This window comes from Motacilla alba, chromosome 3, assembly GCF_015832195.1.
Source record: "Motacilla alba alba isolate MOTALB_02 chromosome 3, Motacilla_alba_V1.0_pri, whole genome shotgun sequence".
In the NCBI taxonomy this organism is placed as follows: domain Eukaryota; kingdom Metazoa; phylum Chordata; class Aves; order Passeriformes; family Motacillidae; genus Motacilla; species Motacilla alba.
The window spans coordinates 13127226-13149833 of record NC_052018.1 but is presented as its reverse complement, the minus strand read 5'-3'; the positions used below and the strand labels follow the sequence as shown (position 1 = coordinate 13149833).

The following is a 22608-nucleotide window of genomic DNA, read 5'->3' as shown; positions in this document are numbered from 1 at the left end:
AAGCATTGAACAGGCTGCCCAGGGAAGTGGTTGAGACTTGGTTTAGAGAGGACTTTGCAGTGCTGAGTTAACAGCTGGACTTGGTGAGACTTCACAGGTATTTTCTAACCTAAACAATTCTGATGCCAAAATTTCTAGTGCTGGCATCTTGCAGCACACCATGCAGCACATTAAGCTATTATCCAAACAGCTGCCATCTCTTCTGAAATGGGACTGAAGGGATATTCTCTCCCACCTCGAAGCTCTGTGTGCTCTAATCTTAACTTGTATGTAGAATGGGACTTTACACAGGGCTTCACTGTTTGATTTTATGAACATAAAATGCAAATAGGAATTACAGTAGTGAGATTGAGAGCAGATCCAAAGTTTAATTTAAAATTTTAGGCTATTATTCAGTTAAGAAAAACTGCTATAGATTAGCATGATTTTATATACTAGAAACATACAACACTGAGAGAGACAAATCTGAAAGAAGACTGTTCCTAACATAAGCCATGAAACATCTGAGCTATACTACGAGGATGAAGGTACCCATGCAACCCACAAGCAGAGAAACCTGTCTTCACTCACAAAGAAATGAGATCAGTGTGGTTTCACACGTAACAAAACAGCTCACAAAAAGGCTCTTGGGTTGTGCCCCACAGCTCATTCTTAGGCCCAAACAGTTCAGTAAGTTTAAATTGATCAACATTTCCTATTTTCCGACTTGCAAACTGTCTGAAGACCTGGTAGGGAAGAGGAAACTTTTGTGATTTAGTTGTCTCCAGGCAACTGGATGGAGACACATGATGGCAACCAGACCCTGTGAATGCATATCGTGCAGTTAAGGCCACTGTCTGTCCCACCATTCTTTGGTAAAGCATGTAGAGTCTGGCAGGTGTGGGAAGAACACAGAGACACCAAGTTTAAAGGAGAATTGCATTTAAAAATAGGCAGCAAAGAAAGTTCAATTGACTATTTACCAGTTTTACAGTTCCAGATCATGCCAATTTTTGGGGTATCAATTGCACATATAGAGACATTTCTAGTCATTATTTTAAATAAAAACAACAACTTACAGAGATTGTCAATGCATTGATACATGTTTACAAACCTTAATTGAGATACCTTATACACTGAACAGCTCTGTTTAAATAGAACTGTAAGATTTTTTAAAATTAAATCAATGTAAATGTAGCTTAAGACCACATTTATTTAAAATTCATTTTAAATCAGAACAACAAGCATTAAAGTAAAAAAAAACCAAACAACTACTGAAACAATGTAAAAGGCAAACACAGAAAGCATATATTTTTTTTAAAATACAGCACACAGAGTAGAGTAAGTTTTTTATGCAGGAAATTGCTCAGCAAAACTGTGACTCTCCTAAAAAAGAGACAGCTTCAAGGGCATAGGGCAGATAGCAACATCACCAAAATGATAAAGGAATTAATTAAAAACATTATCTTATTAAGAAAGTAAAAAAAATGAAGCATCAAATTAACATAGTGGGATCAGATTACGAGAAAATAAAAAAACTAGGCTTTTTTCACTGTTGAATTCTCTGTCAAATGATACTTCAACACGTAAAAGCTCATAAAAGTCTAAGGAGAAATTGCACAAAACCAAGACAGAAAACCTCTGACAATTACTTTGCAGATACATACAGCTGAAAATAACCAAAAGTTTGGAAAGTAGTATTTCAGAGAAAGAGCCTGTACATCAGCCCTATTCTTACTCCTCACTAGACTTGTAATACTTCCATCTGTTCAAGCCAAGATGCTGTTCCAGATGGCATTTTGATCCTCAAAATGTAACATTTTAAAAAATATTACTGGAAATCAACCTCCAGAATTATTTTTGCTTGCCATATATACCAAATATTAGCCAACAGTAGATACAGACTCCTAAACACACTACATTTTCATTTTCAAAATCATTTTTGAGTCTGTAAGACAGTGAAACTCAACAAGTAAAAAACAACCACCTTACTATCCCGATTTTAAAAAGCTGTTTTTTCTGGGCAGACAGCTCAGTCAAGATCTTACTAATGAATCACTTCTGATCTGCCTGCAGATGCAGAGCCTTGCTATCCCAAGACCCTAACTAGGCCATAAAACTAAGACTATTGCTAATCCCAGAATCACTGTTCCAGTGATATGGAATGCAGCTGACTGCAGTTTAAGGTCTCAGAGGTGCAGGTTATCTTCTGCACAAATTAACACTCAAGCACTTTCCATATTGTGTGAATAAACTATGACCCACAATAATGACAGAATCAGAGTGTATATGTAAGAGAAAAAACATTAAGCCTATCTAGAACTCCATGCTAAGGGTGATAAATTTTTCATTACAGTAAAATCCGTAAGGTTTAAATGGGAGCAGCTTTCATTTTTCATGTCCATCTCTCCTTCAGCAGAATTTGCCAGTGTAGATTTAGCATGATCCCCACACACAATGTCCATGGTTACGAGTAAAAGATCTAATGGGGATAATATATTAGGGAGAACTGACTTTTTTTCTCTTGGCTTTCCTATTTAGGTACTGGCTAATATCTGCTTTCAAGCACTGAAATGCAGGCATTCAGGAGGTACCTTTGGTCTTATGAGAGCATTTGGAAGTACAGCATCCAGGTGTGGGGCCTACAGCACAAGACATGGACTTGTTTGCATAGGTACAAAGAAGGTCATGAAGACAATCTCTCCTATGAAGACTACCTGATAAAGTTGGGGTTTTCAGCCTGGAGAAGAAAAGCTCTGGGAAGACCATACAACAGCCTTTCAGTACAATAGGGCTGGAGAGAGCTGTTTTACAAGAGCATGGAGTGATAGGACAAGAGGAAATACCCAATCTAAACCAATCCTCTTACTTTAAATGGTTTAGATTGGATATTAGGAAGAAATTCTTCACTGTGAGGGTGGAACAAGTTGCCCAGAAAAGTTGTAGATTCCCCAACCCTGGAAGTGTTCAAGGCCAGGATAGCTTTGAGCAGCCTGGTCCAGTGGCAGGTGGACCCCACACAGGGTTTGGAACTAGATGATCCAATTCCCCATCAGCATTGTCTGTGCAGGCATCTAGAGGCTCTGGTATTACCAACAGGCAAAAAATTTCACCCATAACTTCTGCATCAGAAAACCCCTAAGTTATGAAAGGGAAGGGCTGTTGATGACCTAACAGCAGTAAAGAACTGAAACTGCTGTTTCCCAGAATATTGCCTTCTCCAATAGTGCTCGAGATGAAAATGCTTTTCTTTTTATTCCTTCCTGTAGTATACATCTATAGAACAAATAAATAAGGGGAAGAGTAAACCAGTGACATAAAAAATCCTGGAAATATAAACTGGAGAAAGATATTTTATCATAATCATCATTAGCTTATAATTTAACTATTTAAAGATTAAGCCCCATTAAGTGAATAGCCATAAATGGCATACACTGGAGAACACTAGAAATTCCATTATTCCACACAAAATGTGTGATTTTTCATATTACATTTTTCAGTAAAACATGTTATAAAGGTAGATTCAGTACTTCATCACTGAAATTATAACATGCAAATAAAGCTAAGGTATTTTTTCAGACTACAGCATTTTTCTTGTTCTACTTTCTATTAAAGTATTGACTGAACAAGTATTTGCACTGCTTATATTAACCCCCACTTGGTTAGCTATTTTAACATTATAGCTACCAATAGGCAACAGAGCATTTACTTGCTCTCTCAGATGTATAAAAATCAGTTTTCATCTCTGAAAGTGCACAGTGCATAGACATCACTGAAATCCCTCTCAAAAACAATCTGACTTTTAAGGGCTCTATTGGCAGTAATAAGGTTATTTAGGTAAACTGTTTTTTCAAATTACTCACACAGTACACAACACAGGGGAAGAACAGTTATTTTTGTTCCTCAGAAAAGACAAGTGGCAGTTCGTTTAAAGATACACAATAAAAAGAGGGGTCTGCAATTTCAAAAAAGCTTACGCAAAAACTTGGTTGGTTTATTACAGGCAAAAGCTGCACAATTTCTAGTATCAGCACTTCAGCATCATCCTTAACTGTAAACATCCATAAAGCTGTCAGCAACATACAACAAATGGCTAACTAATACATCCTATCAGCAAGCAAGTGCTGTATTTTTCTCGCAGCCATGTTTCTGAACTGTGTTAGCACTGGATTGGGGAATCAATAGCCATGATTCCCCTCTGCCAGATGTTATTTGTCTGTTTCCTGTTTAATGTAAGCAGAAATGGCCTTCCAATGAAAAATTAATTTAGAATTTGACAAAAAGCATTAACTGTCTGAATACTGTTTTTTAAAAAGCAAAAAGTATGCATAGAAAATGATACTGAATAAACAACACTGGCATCGCTAAGTAATATATGCTCTTTCAGTGCAACAGCAAACAATGTAATCATAAGAGATGCATACAAAACAAAGAGTAAGAGATACTTTTTATACAATATAGGAACAGCTTTTACATTTAGCCCAACACTCTTTTGTACTAGCTGCTTTTCTAACACTGTCACATTCCAGGTACAGGCTAAGCTCTATGCCTGATGCAATGAAGTCAACAGTTAAATCTTCATTAACTTAAAGTAAAACATTAGACCAAAGCTAACTGCTTCAGAAATTCTAGGTTATTCAGCAGTCTTACAGAACTATATGCTGAAATTAACACTGAATTTAGAAGTAAAAACTAGAAACAACTTATCAAGCCGTGTCCTGTATAAGAAAGGCAAAAAACCCCCAAATTATTTTGGGTATGCACAGGTATACCAAGTGCTTTATACTAGCAAGAAGCTAACAAGATTCCTGGTCCTAAAACTCCAATATAATGTAATCAGCCTAGAGTGTAGGAAACTGAAAGCTGGAACACACTAGAATGAAATGGCCAGTTTCAAAAGTAATACAATTAGTAACCATTCAGAAAGTGCTACTGCACAGCATTATTTTTTAAAAACAGTTAAATAAAATGTATTTGGATGCTTATTCCTGCTGACAAGCTTCAGAATCACTTAGCAGCCTTCATCTGTTAACAAAGAAGCCAATTTTAAAAGGCTAACAAGAACACAGAGATGAGAAAGTACATGCATATATCAGATTATCAGATTCGTGCTTGCTTTTCAATGAGATCATCTCGTTTAAAAGTTACCAAAAAGCCTTGTCTTGTAGAAATAAAATCTAAAATTGCAGATGGTAAAAGAAAACAATCAATGTACTAGTGTTTTTGGTGCTAAATATTTATGCAATTGTTTTGTAAAAAACTCAGAAAATTTGTGGTTAGGAGACTAAATTTAATCTTTTTAGGTGTTTCTTCTTATTTGCTGAAAAGCAAATACATAAGGAAAAGACAGTTATGTAATGTTATATAGCAACTGACAAATATGCATTAATGTCTTCCAGTTCTTGTCCAAAGAAAAAGACTTAGATTAGATTTCTTCTCCAGAAACTTTGGCATCAAGTCTGTTTAGAATGGCAGGAAAGTCCCTGAACATACCATCACATCAAAGCCAGTGACATAACAGCTCTCCAAGTGTATATAAACAGATGCCACATTTGTCAGAAACAAGCTGAGTCATCTGACATACTATTATCACTTAAAAAATCCCATAGTGAAGGAATATGAACACAGAGGTAACAATCTACTTCACATATCAGAATAGTTTCTGTTCCACCACACTGACATAAAACAGCATACCAAGTATTTAAAGGAAGTGCTGTGAGGTTTAATCACCTCAAGTTTGTACAAAAGCTCTTACCAGACCTGTTTTACTGCTCACTGTGGACACAATAGCTGTGGAAAACCTTAACAATGGTAAGCGTCTCAGCAGTCTCTGCTTACTACACCAAGACAAAAGAGCTAACTTATTACCTCAGCCTCTGAAAAGTGGTTCATTCAACTGTTCATACCTTAGCAACAGCTGTTATCTGCTCCAGTGCCACAGCATAAAGGTCTTGGTCTTTGCTTTCTACCAGCAGTTTCAGGGATGGCAGCAGGAGGGACTGGTTAAGCAGCAGCAAACATAATTCTTTTATACACTGAAATAAAAAGTAAATTCTCTCAGCGTGATCTCTGAAGACACTAACATCATCATTCACAATAACATTTATGAAAATTTTATGTCAAATACAAAATGAAAACCACACTTCCACAACAAATGAACTCCCTGTTGGAAACACATCCTTGGAAACTAGGAAGAACAAATTTTAAAAATGTGAAATACTGGTTAAAGTGCAACATTTGCTAGATTAAGACAAGGCAGGTAAAGAATCACCATTACAAGGAGGAATTTTACTGAAAAATAACAGCAGTCCCACAGCTCTCTGCGGGACTAACATATTTGTGCTTACTGAAATACTGCAAAACACAGGAAGAAACACTGACAGACACCTGTGACAATTCTGTACCTCAATTATGCAATCAGAAAAGTAGAACAAAATAAAGAAGAAATAACAGTACATACCAGGGTTGAATAATGCTTCTGTTGTAAAAAGCTTCAAAATTTTATACAATAGTCTATATACAATTAAGGTTTAGCAAATTAAGTTTCTGCCATTCATCTAGTTTCCTATATTTGATAGTACACCATAAATTCAGCATCACACCACTTCAAGACAAAACTGTCCAGGAAATACCTTCTGAAATAAAAACAAAAACATCCCTCAACAAATCTGTTGGGCACTTCCAAAACTCTGCCTTGTCCCTTAGTTAAACAACCAAACAACATGCCCTACATGTGAGCTGTTTTATTTTCCTCAATATTGTAGTGATTTGCCCATTGATACGTCAAAAAGTATTTCACCCTACAAATTATATTATAAATCAAATTATAACTTCCCTTTCCCTTTTTGTCATTTCTGAGAATTTAGATTGCTTGTCACAACCACTTCTGAACGAGGCCCATCAGAGATGTCCCATTTTCCAAGGCACTTTACCCTAGGGACTCTGGATATTGTTTGGTAGTTACACTGAAAACGGTATCCATCTCTTAAGAGATGCTCTCTGTTTCACTCTAACAGTTTGAGAACAATTGTCAAAGGAGCTCATCAGCTAAATATTAAGCTAATAGAATGCAAGTCATGTATTTTTTATGTCTTTTGAACTTTAATGATAACTGTTACAATTTAATGACCAAGATGATCCACACATTCAGTAGCATAGTTTCAGCAGCTGTGAGCCTAAAAGTCTAATTATTATTTGAAGATGAGGAGACATTAAATACTCCAAATGTAATGTACTGCACAGATATGTGGCTTAGCGTGGGACAGGGAGCTCTCTGGCTGTACTTGCTCAGTCTTTTCTAAATTTACACCTTCAAGAAAAACAGTCCAGAAGGATATATTCCATCAAACTAAGGTCTGAGTCACTAAGGCAAGCCTTGTTCTCTTATACAGACTTGTTCCTTTAAACGCATATTCAGTATTGCTACTGATTTTCAATGTTTAGAATCACACAATATACTGGGTTGGAAGGGAACAAGCATCACCAAAGTCCAGCTCCTGGCCCTGCAAAGGACCATCCCCCAGAGTCACACCACATGCCTGAGAGCATTGTCCAAATGTTTTGTAAACTCTGTCAATCTTGGTGCTGTCACCATTTCCCTGGGGAGCCTGTTCCAGTGCCCAACATCCCTGGGGAAAGAACCTTTTCCTAATATGCAACCTAAATCCCCTGACACAACTGCAGGCCATTCCCTTGGGTGCTGCCACTGGTCACCACCGAGCAGAGATCAGTGCCTGCCCCTCCTCTTCCCCTCACAAGGAAGCTGTAACTGCAGTGAGGTCTGCCCTCAGTCTCCTCCAGGCTGAACAGAAAAGTGACCTCAGTCACTCCTCATATGGCTTCCCCTCCAGGCCCTTCACCATTCTCATGGCTCTCCTTTGGCCTCTCTCTAATACTTTAATGTCTTGTATTGTGGCACCCAAAACTGCCCCAGTGCAGAGCAGAGAGGGACAGTCCCCTCCCTTGCCTGGCTGGCGATGCTGTTCCTGATGCCCTCAGGACAGGGATGGCCCTCCTGGCTGCCAGGGCACTGCTGGCTCCTGTTCAGCTTGCCATCAAGTCAGGACCCCCAGGCCCCTTTTTGCAGTGCTGCTCTCCAGCCTCTCATTCCTCAGTCTGTAAACCCAGGCTTGCCACATCCCAGGTGCAGAATCCAGCACCTTTCCCCTGTTAAACTCCACACAGTTGGTGACTGCCCATCCCTGTGATTTGTCCAGGTCTCTCTGTCCAGGTCTTCTCTCCTTGAGGAAGTCAACAGCTCCTCCCAGTTTAGTGGAATGGGCATGTTTGTTGTGAATGATATGATGTGGATCAAGGAATAAGAAGACTAAATAAATACATTAAGCTTTGTTGAGCATTCATATGCTTATTATTAAACTTCTGGTAATTTCATATTCCACTGGATTTCTTTTGAGCTGCATACCTGCCATTCCAGCAAACACACTAATGAAAAGTCATGGATTCACTCTACACTTCTTTTCTTGAAAACATGTATTCACAGCAATATTCAGAAAAATACATTCTGAGAGTCATAAAATACATAATCTTAGCAAAACAGCAATTTCACCATGCTTGGTAAGATTTCCCTCTCAAAACCAGCTGGACAAGCAGAATAACTTTCTGCCTGACAGTAGCATGTCTAGCAGACATACTCAGTCTTAACTACCATGCCCAAGTACAGAAGAAGCCATAATCTCTCCTAAAGAAGAAATACACATTCCAACAACTGCATTTCTTTTTCCACAGGAAGGTACTGGACAGCTTGCCAGCCAAGGAAGACTGTCCAAACAGTACAAGTATCAACTTGTATCACTGCCACTAATGACTACAGGGCTGCTCTGGACAGGAATTGAAAACCCAAGCCCAGAAAGGAAGTCGTCACCCACAGCACTTCTCCGAGCAACATAAGTGGATTTCTGTTCTGCAGTGAGCAGTCGAAAGCATTCAAGTGTCTGCTGCCTGACATGAGAGGCACTGCTTAGAGGGGGTTTGATGTTATCTGTGAGAAGGTCAAGGGAAGACCCAATTCAAAATCTGAATTACCATGATTTAGTTGAAACTTCTGTATGACAACTTTTGCCTTCTCTCTAGTTATGCAGCTATCAGTGGCTCACTGTGACACCATCAAGACAAATAAACCGTATGTCATAGGAGTCTGTTTAGGGTCCAGTATTATTCAGTATTTTCATGGATGGCTTGAAGGACTGGATAATGAGTACAAACAGCATTACATCTGGAGAGGCTAAAAACAGACTGAAAAGCAGCATTTACATTCAACATTATCTGAAGAAAATTAGCAGACACAACCGTGTATGGACAAAATCACACAATCTAAAATCGTATATAAACCCCAGGAAAAACTAGCTACAAAAATTAGAAAAATAGGAGACCAACTGTCTGCTGTATTATTCTAGGAGATAAGTATCTCAGCCTCTAGAACCCCAGGGTGATTACAGATAAGAGACTAGATGCATTCTCCCATGTTAACTGACACACGACCCATAGGCTGAGAGAAGAACATGAGATATTCAGAGGAATCACATTTTTAACAATTACCAGGGGAAGAAGGATTTATCCCATTCTAAAGAGATTAATCAGGCAGTGCAGATGTTGGACAGTCCAAGTATGTGTCTTCCAGGCAATAAAACAATGCTTTCTTCCACTAAAATGATGGAGGTATCTATACATTAAATAATGCAAATTAAAACCCTAAACAAACAAACAACCCCACAAAATACTCCCCTGCAAAGCAAACACCAACACACATACAACAATTAAAGCTATGTAACTATCCAAAAGACATTAAAAAAGTACTTGGCTTAAAAAAACTAGATAGACCAGTAGGATATGGAATGAAAAAAAAAAGAGTTAAATCCTTCATGACTATATCCAAAGATGGTTTCTCTAACTTCTAGACCACATGAATTGAAGTTACATGTGTTTTACATTACAATCTTTGAACTTGGCACAGTTGTAATGGGGAAGAACTTGAATGGCAAATATTTTTCATGATAATTAACTGGTTTCAATTTTTAGAATTCTATCATTTCAGATTTGTCATCTTAATCAGTCTATTTACTCAAATGTCAAATAATCTAAACAAGTTAATTGTCAGTGGTCACATTTTCATCCTGTTCAGCCACATAACTGCAAATCTGTCATCTGAACACCTAAGTATTGTAACCATACATACAAATAAATTACTTAAATTCATACATGCCGTTCCCCCTCTTCCCAAGCAGTGACTTACAGGAACACAGCCTGTGTTTGTAAGTAACTGTACAGCTACACATTTTACTGCAACTCCTTGTTACTGCCCAGCATTCTAGCCATAAAAAGGTATTTTACATCAGTAAGGCTGTTTAAACCATGAAGATGGAAATAACTTGTTATCTCTACCTGTATAGTCATACCTACATGGTGAGCTCTTTCAACATCCTGTATCGTTAAAAAAAAGAAACAAAGGAAGGCATCTCCAACCAAAGCTATCTACCAATACCAAAACTCTGTTTAAACAGTGACTTGCCATGCAGATCATGGAGAAATTTACGCAAACCATGACCCTTCTTGAGCAGAACTCTTGGTGAAGTGACTGCTGTATGACAGTGACACTCACAGGGATTTTTCTCCCTTGGTCACTGAGGTGAGGCAGAACATTCTACTTCAACAAAGTTCAGTTACTCCTATGCACATTAAGACTGTGAGTTTACAAGCTATAATGCATCATTTCAGCAGCTTAAAAAGAAAAGCTACATATAATTATACCAGTCCCAGGGACCTGCCTTCCACCAAAGAGTTTTGGTGGGATTAATAAATTAATAAATGTATTTATCATTTCAGCTTACTGCCACCTTCTGGAATCATGTTTTACAAAGATTTCTGAAGTTGACTCAGTGTGTTGGACTAGGAAAAAAACCAAACAACAAACAAAAACCCACATATCCACCTGTTTGTATTTTAAACAGAATGTGTTGTTTTTATTCTGCTTCTCTTCCTAACATCAGCTGTTTTCTATTACAGACAGTGACTGCATAAAGATAATTATACAAGATTAATCAGCCTACTAAAAATGTGCATGACTACTCTGAAATTGTGTGAAGTTTATTAAGAACTTCTCCAGTCTGTCTTCATTAATATACAGTGTTTACATACAAAACACTTCAATAATTTTCTACTTAGGAGATGTTTGTATTGAAGTATGCATACATAGTTAGGGAAGACAAGTTAGAATATCATAGTTACTACTTAGCAATTACTTGTATATTAAGATTTTTTTCAATCACCATGTTTTTCAGGAGGTCCTCACTAAATCTTTAAGGATTTATTAGTAAGAGAATTACTGATAATTTAAGTAACAATTTTTGCAGCACTGATTAAATGCAAATACATTATTAAAGTCTTTCTACAAATACATTACAGAATAATTTATACTGAAACAGACTTACAAAGATCAGCTAATCCAACCAGCCTCCAACTCGAAGCAAGTTCAACAATATCAAACTGCCTGTGACACAATCCAGTCAAGACCTAAATACCTACAAAGGTAGATTCTCCCTGTCTCTTCTAGGCATCCACCCATTCTAATGTTTAACTACTTTAAAGATGAAAAATGTTGTCCGTGGGTGCAATGAGAGTTTCTGGTGATGCAACATGTCTCTACTGCCTCTTGTCCTATAACTGAGCATGTCTGAAAAGAGACTAATTCCTTTCCTTGTTTCCTCATCTGACTACTTAAAGACACGATCTCCCGTAGTCATCTCTTTTCAAGACAGACTGAATCCAGTTCTCAGCCTCTCTGTTAGCTCTCCATTGGACTTGATCCGGTACAGCAACATCTTATCTGTAGCTGGGACCTTGAAACAGGACTCATAAGCATGATACCCAAAGTTAAAACTTACCTTGACAGGGAGCATGTGCTTTGTCTCATACAAAGAACGGCAGATTTTCAAAATTTCATTTCCTGTCTTCTCCTTTTCCTCAGGTGGGCATCTCTGCAGCATAAAAGTCCCCAATTTCACCCAGGGATTATCATCTGTGCGTGATCTGCCCAGTAAAAAAAGAGATGTATATAGAATATAAATATACATATACCATTTTCTGTAGGTTGTTTCTTGTGTGCGACTTAAAAACACAACTTCATGAAAGAGAGGTGAAAGTTTTGAGACAAGTAACTGTCCATAATGCCATCATTCTTTCAATACAACAAAGAAATTAAAATTACATGGAATTATGACATGCTTATTGCAAACCCTGAGGATTCAGACACCAGATAAAGACTGATCAAATTGGAATAGCACAAGATCTTCTCCTGACTTTACACCAGCTGATTTCCCAAGCACAGTGCTATCAAGGGAGGGGTGACAGGAATCCAGCATTCCTAATTTTGTTTGCTTTGATCACATTCTAACAGCTTCTGTTTCTCAAGTATCTGTCTTGCTTCTGAGAAGAAAATATATAGCCAGATTCACATTTTAATTTTCAGGTCCAATGAGTATAAACAGAAAGAAACTTTTCTCCACAGCCCATCCAAAAGGGTAAGGAAGGGAAGTTACGTGCATCTGAACTCTGCTAGTAGATATGGATACAGTTACATTTGGTTTGCATATTTAAAATGTTATTCTAATTCCTCACAGAACCTCATGCTATGTCACCATTACAGAATCAGACATTAACAGATGGCAGACAGTAGATACAAGTAAATTTCATCATGCAGGATACAAAACACAGTGTTTACTGTGAGGTTTTTTTCTGTTGCTGCAACATTTTTACATTTTTTCACCTACAGCCATTATTTGGCAGATCATGGAGATATTTTGGATACTTTTGTTAGGAATAGGTGTACTGGCTAGGAGTGGATGTAGTGACAGAAATGGTAACAAACCACTTTTCTGGTAGCACAAAGCACAACACTGGAACACACCTACACTGCCACTTTTCTAATGTAAATTAAGTTGATGCATTTCAATTCCCACCTACAGAGGGCTAAAAGCATGCCCAATTACAGCTTATATAATGATTGTATTAAGCCACAATAACACAAACTCTATGTTCATCTGTGCATAAACTTAAGAAGGCACATGAGGCATTTTCAAAATCACCCCATCAATTTCTCTGGTCAGTAATCAGCATTCGAAAGACATGGTAAACTTTCCACTTTAGCTTAAAAAAACAACAAAAGAACCAACTCACAGCAGGACCAAAAATGGCATTTTAGTAGTATAATTTAGTGAAAATTAAGATACTCATTTAGTACATGTGACAAGAAGCAGTAAAGTGCTGTCAAAGTGCTGCTTTTCAAAGTTATTATTTTTCAGCAATTGTTAAAGCAACACATTAATATAATTGTAAATGAAGTCTGTTAAGAGAGTCTGTTGGATTGACATACCAAGTGTCTGACAGCTCTGGAGAGGACAACCACCAATATCTACTGTTTCATACATAAAAGCTCTCTCCTGCTCATCGTCCACTTCCAAAAGTACACACTGTAAACAAGTAAAAGCAGCCCCACACGCAGCTGTCATTACAGTCCAACACAAAAACCAGACAGAGAAGCTAGGAGTGGGAAACTCTGAATGCAAATTAAATAGAAGTCATTGTCTTTCCTCCTTCTGACAACTTAATTGAGCCTTTCCATCAGTCACAGTCACTGAGCACAGAGCTGTCAGAAGTCTGGCTGGGAACAGCAGAGCTCCTCCTCTCCACTCCTTTCAATGTGATGGGTCGAACCCCAAGATGCCAGATTATTCAACAAACACAACATGAGGCACTGAATCTGCGAATTCCCAGCCAGGGCAGCAGAAAGAAAAAATCCCTGCAACTCCATCTTTGCCACTAGTTAAAGGGATAGCTCCTGCTCTGTGATCCATTTCTTGCTTAGAGGAACAGAGTCAAAATGAATTTCCATTTCTATAGCTGCTGCCCCTGGAGCACATTAAGAAAATCTCTAAGAATTTTCCATTAGAAAAAGGAAATAAAAATTACACTACAAAACACAAAAATAAACAGAAAGAAGCAAGGCCAGGAAGGCTTGCCACATGCAAATTTATTTAAGTATCAGATTATGTAGTTTACATATATAAAGCTTTATTCATCACAATTCCTTATAACTATTTCAAATACTTCTGTGCCCTGTTAACAACTATCTGCTATCTCTAATTCAAACCAAAATTAAGTTACCAAAATCTGATACCTACAGGCAAAATTCGGTTTTCTTCTCTCCTGAATTTTACTTTAGTAACTGTGATTGTAAAAAATTATTTCTCATCACAAAAAAATGCAATTACTTCAAAATCACAGCAGAAACACCACAATTTTTTTCCCAAAGCCAAAAGAGGAAAAACCAGGATTAAGACTAAAAAAGTGAACTAAAGTACTGAATCTCTAACACTGGTGTTATTTCAGTTCCAAAACACCTTATCAATATTTATAATAAATATAAAAAATGCCTTTTGACTGTAAGTTCCAAAAGACTGCAGAGCTTCAGGTAGTGTCAATAATTTTTTTTAGGAAACACCTTTATGAAATGTTTAAAATGACATCTGACTATCTGGGTGGAGAAGCATGCATGCATAATAAGGGTATGAAAATAAAATTTTAAGAAGTGTACGGCTTTGAATGCTGACTGAAATAACCAAGCTACCTATCTGTTTTCTCACAGTAAAGACAGCATATTATGACAAGAAGAGAATCATACTTGTGATAATAAGTATTATTTTAACTGCAGTGTAGTGTTTTAAAAAACAAGAACTAAAAAAAAAACATTAAGTATGGACTTGCTAACATCGAATTACAAAAAAATTAAATTTTACAAAAATTAAAAGCCTACCAAAAACCCCCACAAACCACAGTTCTTTTATTTCTCCTTCCTCTAAAACCTTTACAGAATGTAAATTGTGTTTTCCACCTTTATACTCAATTCTAAGTATTAGGTATTTACTGCTAGATTGAAAATCTAAATTCTACGTATTCACATGACTCACACTTAAAATTCCCCAGGTCCTGTAGGGATCATTACATTGGCTGGAAACAATAAGCAATAATGACCCTCCTTCTAAAGGAGAGGAGGAAAAAAAGAGTAAAGAGTAAACAAACGTATTAATACATATAGTTTTAACTTCTTGATGCTTTCCTCTTTGCTCAAAAATTTGTTAATACAACTTGCTTTAAAATGAAATTGTTGAAAATACCACTAACAAAACAGTTCCTGTTCTTTACTCCAAATAATCCTAAAGACAGGCTTTTCAGGAACACATGCAAACATACATACGTAAACCCCTAGGCTGCTAAGCATAGCTGAATGCTGTTAATGTGGAATTACGGAACAGGGGAGAAGAGGGAAGAATTGTGACTGTGTAATTGCTTAGGAGCCATAATGACTATTTTAGACTCTAAAAGAGTTATGATACAGGTGACCTAAGTATTTGAAGAAATTTTCACTTCCAAGATTGCTGAAGTCAAAGAGGTATCCCCCCCTCTGAAATTTTATCCACAGTTAGTTGTGACTACAACTTTTTTTTTTTTTTTTCTAGACTTCACTTTAGGAAGTCAGACTGAAGGAACATAACACCAAGAGGTAGATATAATTATGTTATTTTTTTTATGTCCTCTGTAACAGAACCACAGACAAGAACTGCCCATATACAAGAAGGGCTCTCCTTTCACAAACTCTTTTTTCTTTGTGTTGAACAGAAAGACAACAGAGATTTTGCTAATTGCAGCAGTATTTCACTTGACCTTTTGTTCTTTAAGTTTTGTTTTTTTGTTAAAGGTAGTGTGTAGATTATTAAAAAATTGACAGGTCCCACACACTGAGGCATCCAATTTTCAACTACAATCAAAACTGAAACTTAAAATGGAAGTTGAAACATGAATTTGTGACAGTTTCCACAGCAGTCCTTGCAATTCTTAATGTACTGAAAACAATTTTTGGCTTGTAAAACTGTCACTAAAGAATTTAGGTTAATGCTTATCCAGAAACTCCAAACAAAGTGCAAGCTTGAACGTGAAAAACCTTTACAGATTACCTTGTAACCCACTAGTTCTCTACAAGAACATAACATAGTTACTTTTCAGAAAAAGATAAGACTTAAGTTCTCTGAAATATCAATGCACATAAACACTTTGTGTGTTAATGTAGTCCCCAAGTTAAAATAGGTTGCAATCAATACCCCTAAGTAATCCAAAATAAACACCACTTAATGACTCTAACCTAACTACTGTCAGACATGGCTAGCCAAAAAAATTTATTAATATTACTGCTCTCTGAAAGATACGTGATCCTTGCCTTTCCACATGAGTTTATTTGAATACTTATATCTTAGAAATGATTAGGTAAAAAATTAGCTAAAAAATTAGTTAAAAAATTAAGCTCTTGTATTCGATACTTTCAAATTTATACAGAAAGTCACAGAAAAAAAAACCCAAATAACTGATAAAATATTTTATTGCCTATAGTCTGGATGTTCCAAATTACTACTTCCAGTTAATATCCACTTTGACAGGTGCAATTCTAAAGTCTTATAATTATTTTAATCGTAAATTGGTTTGGATGCTTTATTCAGAGACAGAAATAATAGGTACTGGTCTAGACAAGAGAAGTGCCATTTCGTGGTACAATTACCTTCCCAGGCCTCCTGCAGACTGTCTGCCACATCCATCTGAACATCATCACCTTTGAGAGTTACACTTTCTGCAAAGTGCAACTTTGAATATAAAGAACAGTCAGAACTTTCTGTTCTTTTTTTGTGGACTCTGTTTATACTGCTAAAAACAAGAGCAAAACACGTAGCTTGAAATTTAAGTAGATAGAACACTCTCCTGCGCAACAGTTCAGGCAATAAAATGTTTTTCTGCCCTCCTCCATGACAGAGATTACATATGTGTATATACAGGTTTTACAAGAAACTGATTGATTCACCTCTCCTTTAAATAAATCACTTATTCCTCCCAGTATGACCCTTTCCAAAAGACGCACTCTTACCAGCCATGTTTGAATTACTGGACTGAAAACAACATTATATCAAGCAAGACTTTGAACTCTTTTCTTATATGGCTGTTTGAAGACACACTCACCCATTGCTCGTGTCCATCGGCGGCCAAGCCTGAAGCAGCAGGACCAAGTGCTGAAACTCAGACAGACTCTGACTGGACTCCAGAAGTCCCAGGAAGAGATGGTATCTTTTTTCTTCATTTTCAATATCTGTTATCTCTACCTGAAGGAGACAAAAACCAAACAAACTAACTAAACCAGATTATTTTTCTACCCCCAGAAATCAATTATTCAAAAGCAACTGACAAACTATCTGTGAAGAACATCACTCTTCCAAAATAATGCAGAAACACAGTGAACATAATTTTCCCAGAAACCCATTTTCTTATCTCTCATTTTCAACTACACACAAATAAAATGTGAGAACACAGAAGATGTGGAATGACTTAGGTGGACATTCCTAGAACAATGTAATCTCACACAAGTACATTCTTTGATTAGTGCAGAGAATCAGATCTCTATCTTCTTCAAACAAACAAAAATTCCTTAAATTTCTTTTTCACAATGTACAGACATATACACATACATTTTCAAAGAATGGCTATGTCCAGTGCTTTCCAAATATGTACTACTCTCCCTCACCCATGAAAATTCAATAGTTTGATCTGAATTTACAGCACCTCATCTTTTCTCACCTAGAAAAGAGCTGTGAAAAGATGGTTCTCAATTAATTTCCCCAGCAAACAATGTTTGCTAACAAGTAATACAGTGCTTCTCTGCACTGGTGTTTGAACCTGGGAAAAACAAAACCCCACTGCCCTATCAGCTCCCAGACAATTCTGTCTTGGGACAAGTGCCTATCTCTGTTGCAAACCTGCAGCTTTTGCCTGGACTTGAATTCACTCCAGTTGATGACAGGTTCTTTTAAACATAATTACTTCCTGCAGTTTCATGGTAAAAAAGGTAAAAGGTCCAACTATCGAAGGAAGGTTGCTGTAAATGAGAACCAACTTGCTACTAAATAAGAAATAACTGCTGTTTAAAAGTTTGGATATCACACCAGGAGGGCTCTCACAAATGGAATAGCAATTCACTGCCTACCTGACAGAAACAAGTTTTTAGAGTTTAACAATTATTTGTTACAATAACAAAGTAGCTCCCTCTGTATTATTAACACATTCTAACACTGAACTTTTCTCCCAGAGTCTAGAAACTTTCAGAATACCAAACACTTCAGTTTCATCTTATAATTCTGCTGAAGATACACAGCATTAAATGTTAACTTTTCTGTTTCAGCCTAAGTAGTTCTAAGACATCAACCATGGACAAAGTCTTCCTTAGTTCTACAGCTACTCTGAAAGATTAAAGATCGCATCCCAATCTCTTCAAAGTGGCTCTGATACATCAAGGGCAAATTTTCAAAAGAGGCTGGAAAACAAACATTACTGATGCATTTATTGAGTTGCCTACATAATATGTGACTTTAAAATATTTAGTGTTGAAAAACTGTTTGCTTCTGTCTCCAGAGTATATCTGAAAGCACCATACATTTCAGATAGTGAAAAATCTTCCCTAGATCTGTCCACTTGAAATATTTTTCTTTACTGAAAATGTCACATAGCAGACATCAGTTACCCACTTGTAATATATATACTTGATAACATATAATATTATAATACTAGATACTGAAATGACAAGGTTGAAAAGAGAAAGGAGATAAACAAGAAAGGAAAAAAGGGACAAAAGACGTTAACCTCTAAGGTTACAAAAAATTTACCACCTTAGTAATTTAAGTACTAGCTAGTCAACAGAAGTTCTCACACTGCTTACCCATCCCCAAACCATTTTTCAGAAAACTAGCTCTTTATATACTGAAACCAAGTACATACCATTCTGGTCAGCCCACTGAGCACATTTTACTATATCTTCACAAACAGCACATTACTTCAAAACACAGACTAAATTTTAAGATCTTTCTAATGATAATCATAAAAACAGCAATAAATGGCGAAGACAATATCAATACATGAGAGAAGCTGTCAGAGAAGGTCCCCGACTAGTAGGAGAGAGTAGATCAGACATCCTACTCAACATGAACTGAATTCCAGGATGCTGCCTAATAATGCATCTTTACAGACTTTGGTTTACATTTTTTTTATGAGCTTAAATAATCTAGTGCCATAATTTTGTGTTTTGGACAGCTGGATCCTTGCAACATGATTGCTCATGATAGAACACATGCTAATTCAACTGAAGTCAATCAGAAGAATTACCTTTCTATTCTCAAATAAGAGAGCATTTCTGCAGCATTTCTCTATACAATGGCATTTTTTCAAGTCACCTATGTTTCTCAATAAGAGTAATAAAAATTAAGTGAACTTTCCATAGGGTTATTGATTTGTGGTTTTTGGGAAGACTAGAGAAAATTCACTCTTTATATGACATTTTAGATGCGTGTCACTTCCCTTTAACAGGAAACGAGAGATTTCAGTGATAGTTCCTTGCTAGAAGGAAGCAATACCTTGAAACAGCACACAGGAATGAACTTTTAATTTATATTTACTACGTGTGTGTATGTATATACATACATATATATCTAGATAGATAGATTGATCTACATAAAACACATAGAGAGAACTTAAGTTTTGCTCTGTATTACTATCTCAGGTTTCTGAGTGAGGGAGAGCACAGTGAGGAAGAAGACACCTCCTACAGCAGAAACGGAGCATGCTCTTGTGTAAAAAGGTAGAAATTTCACCTTCATAAAGTGAAAGCTAGCTGAGATGAGCTGCTGTTGGTTAGTCAAGCCTCTTGTTTTGTTGTAATAACAGATTTTTAAAAATCCACTTTTAATTGAACACTCTCTTTGTAGCAATTTTGGATGATCTATTCAGATTACTGTGAATGTTGTAATACAGGGTATTGGGACAATACCACTCTGCTTCCCCTTTTTTTTCTTTTTTTTTTAACAAAACCCCAAAACATCTTTTTAAACCACACTGAGGCTAATCATGCCAAGATAACCCACCACGAATTGCTCAATTGCTCGGAGCCCTGGTAACACGAGTGCCTGTAAGAACTTGTCAATAAACAGAATAATGAGGTCCATAGCCAGGCATGAACTTCAGATGACCCCAAGAAATATGAAAAACAAGTGGAAAAAAGAAAATCAAACAAACCACAAAACAACAAAAGCAAGGAAAAGGAAAGCAAGGGCTTTCAGTTTTAACAACAGATTTGCTCAATTGGACTTGATTGTCCTCAGTTTCAGGCAGTCTCTTTGGCAGTAGAACACAGCTGGCATCATGTTTCTCATTACAAGGCTGCACAAATATTTACCACAATGGGAAAGTCAATTAGAGGAATTAATTGTAGAAATTATACTCATGATAGATTATAAAACAAAATACAAATTAAGTAAAGCCAAACCTTATGTTAAACTGTTAAAACACACAATTTCATTACCGAGGGACTACATATGTTCAGAATCAAGAATATACAAACATCTGCATATGTTAATAGTTCCTTCAAAAAATCATACAGGAAACCCACAAAGCAAAATACTGGCTACACAAACAGCATGAGCTTGTCATAGCCTATGAGAGATTCAGTGTTGAATTAAAAACTCTGCACACTTAGAATTTCTCCTCAAATAAATCCAACTTTTCTGCCTTATGATCAAATCTTTTGGACTTACCTTAAATCTTTTAAGACTCTTTCCTCACAGATTAGATCCTATTAGATGCCCAAAATGTTGAAGGCACTCAGTTTATGGACTTTCAATGCACAAAGTTTTGACTCATAATGTTATTCTACAGATTTGTTACTGCTTCATACTCATCACCAGTGGTATGGATGAAGGAGACCAAATATGAAAAGCTGCCTCACAAATTAAGTTATGTAGCTTCTGGAAACCTAAAGTTTTACAAAAACTGTAAGATGATGCACTTGAAGAATGATAAAGTTTTACTAAACTGTGGAAATCACACATGACTGAAAAAAAAGCCTTTGGCATGGCAGAGGAGTGAGATAATGTACCAACCAGAAACACTGCCGTATCAATGGTTTAGTTTGGTACATTATCTCACTCCTGAAATCAAAGTTAGTTTAAAAGCAGTATTTACAGCAACTTTAGAATGCTGCTGTATCTGAACTGCATCCTTAAGTTATAGATATCCACTAATATAATGGTCTCCTGATCCAACAGGACAGACACATCTGATAGACTTGTAAATGCTTTAATGCTAAAGCTATTTAATGTGACAGTCTGGTGCTGACTGACTTGGTTGATGAGAGTGCCTTTTGTTTGAAAAAAAATGGAAATGTCAATAAAAAGATCCAGTCAATTCAACTCTCTCCTTCCTCTGAGATAACAGAAAAATGCTATTTCTGTATGAGAATGGTGAGCAGGAAAACTAATGCAGACAGACTCCGACCTCTCTCTGCCCACTGGAATCTATTCTGCAAATTCAATTTTTACTCTGTGTCAGTGTGACAGAGCCATAGCTTTCATCAACGGATTTTGCTGACTACAAAGGAAATAAATTATAAGGATGTTTATAAATGAAATCAGAAAAATATTTTCACTATAATTGCTTGTTTATTGAGAATAGCTATATCCATGCTTAAAAGCAACTCCCTGTCCTCAAGGCAGAAAAATTTGCCGTTACCAAGGAATGCAACCAAAAACTTACTGTTTTACATGATTATAAAATTAATTTTATTACATCTACCAGATGGTAAATGTAAGTATTTCAAAATGTGTTCATGTTTGACATCGCAGCATAAATTTAAATTAAAATGACATCGAAAATAGAAACACTGCACTACGCGGGCATTTGACTGGTCCCTTATTGTTACAATATACAATTGTTCTGCAATTTCTCAGAACTTCCTTGTGAAACGCTGATTTTATATATTTCCCCACCCCCCTGCCCAAGCTGTAGTGGTAGAGAATTTATCTGTGCTGCATCTCAAAGTAACAGGCAGATGTGACATCAAAGATTTTATTCAGATTTGAGATAGGGAACATTGATGTCAATATTTCCCTCCACTCATTACACAGGGCTTAATGTGGTTTGTAAACAAAAACTAAGAGGATTGGTAGCAATTTGACTGCATTCCTGTAATTGCCATCTTGATGTGCTGTTCATAGCTCAAAACTTCAATAGCCTTGCCCCAAAGAGTTCACAATCTAATTAACTAAATCAGCAAAGAAAATACTGTCCTTCCTATACAACAGGCCAGTAGGGTTTGGTCACTGAAGAAAGTAGTCCTGCCACTTTGCAGGTCAGGCTGTAATATCTGTCATTCCCTGCTCTGCTGGTATCTAGGGAGCTACTGAAAGTCTGCACAAATATAAGTTACTGAAACCTACCTCCAGTACAAGGCTGCAAAGTTAAATGTCCTTTTTACAAAGGACATATAAAATTACAAATTAAATAGAAATTTTAAAGTCAATTATTCCCAATATGAACACAAATGTCAAAAATCAGTCAAAAAAACCCCCAAAAACAAACACAAGCTGCAACACTATACAACTGTTCCTGAAATTGCACAGCTACTGACTCTGCACATGAAAGATTAGGAGCTTTTAAAGGCTATTATTTATTTCATTCTCTTCAAACTGTTTCAAGATGTTC

General features: G+C 36.6%; 1 protein-coding gene across 3 annotated transcripts in view; it reads right to left on the bottom strand.

Moving 5' to 3' along the window:
- The window catches only part of NBAS (NBAS subunit of NRZ tethering complex), a 158775-nt gene that overhangs the window by 4480 nt on the left and 131687 nt on the right, over nt 1–22608 (bottom strand). For 2 of the 3 annotated variants that reach the window (XM_038130269.1, XM_038130266.1), the window contains 3 exons: nt 17050–17189; nt 11877–12021; nt 5886–6014 (listed from right to left, as the gene is read on the bottom strand). In XM_038130269.1, the coding sequence (XP_037986197.1) occupies nt 5886–6014; nt 11877–12021; nt 17050–17189 (414 nt within the window). The remainder of the gene's footprint in view (nt 1–5885; nt 6015–11876; nt 12022–17049; nt 17190–22608) is intronic. The other variant, XM_038130268.1, reaches the window with a different exon arrangement.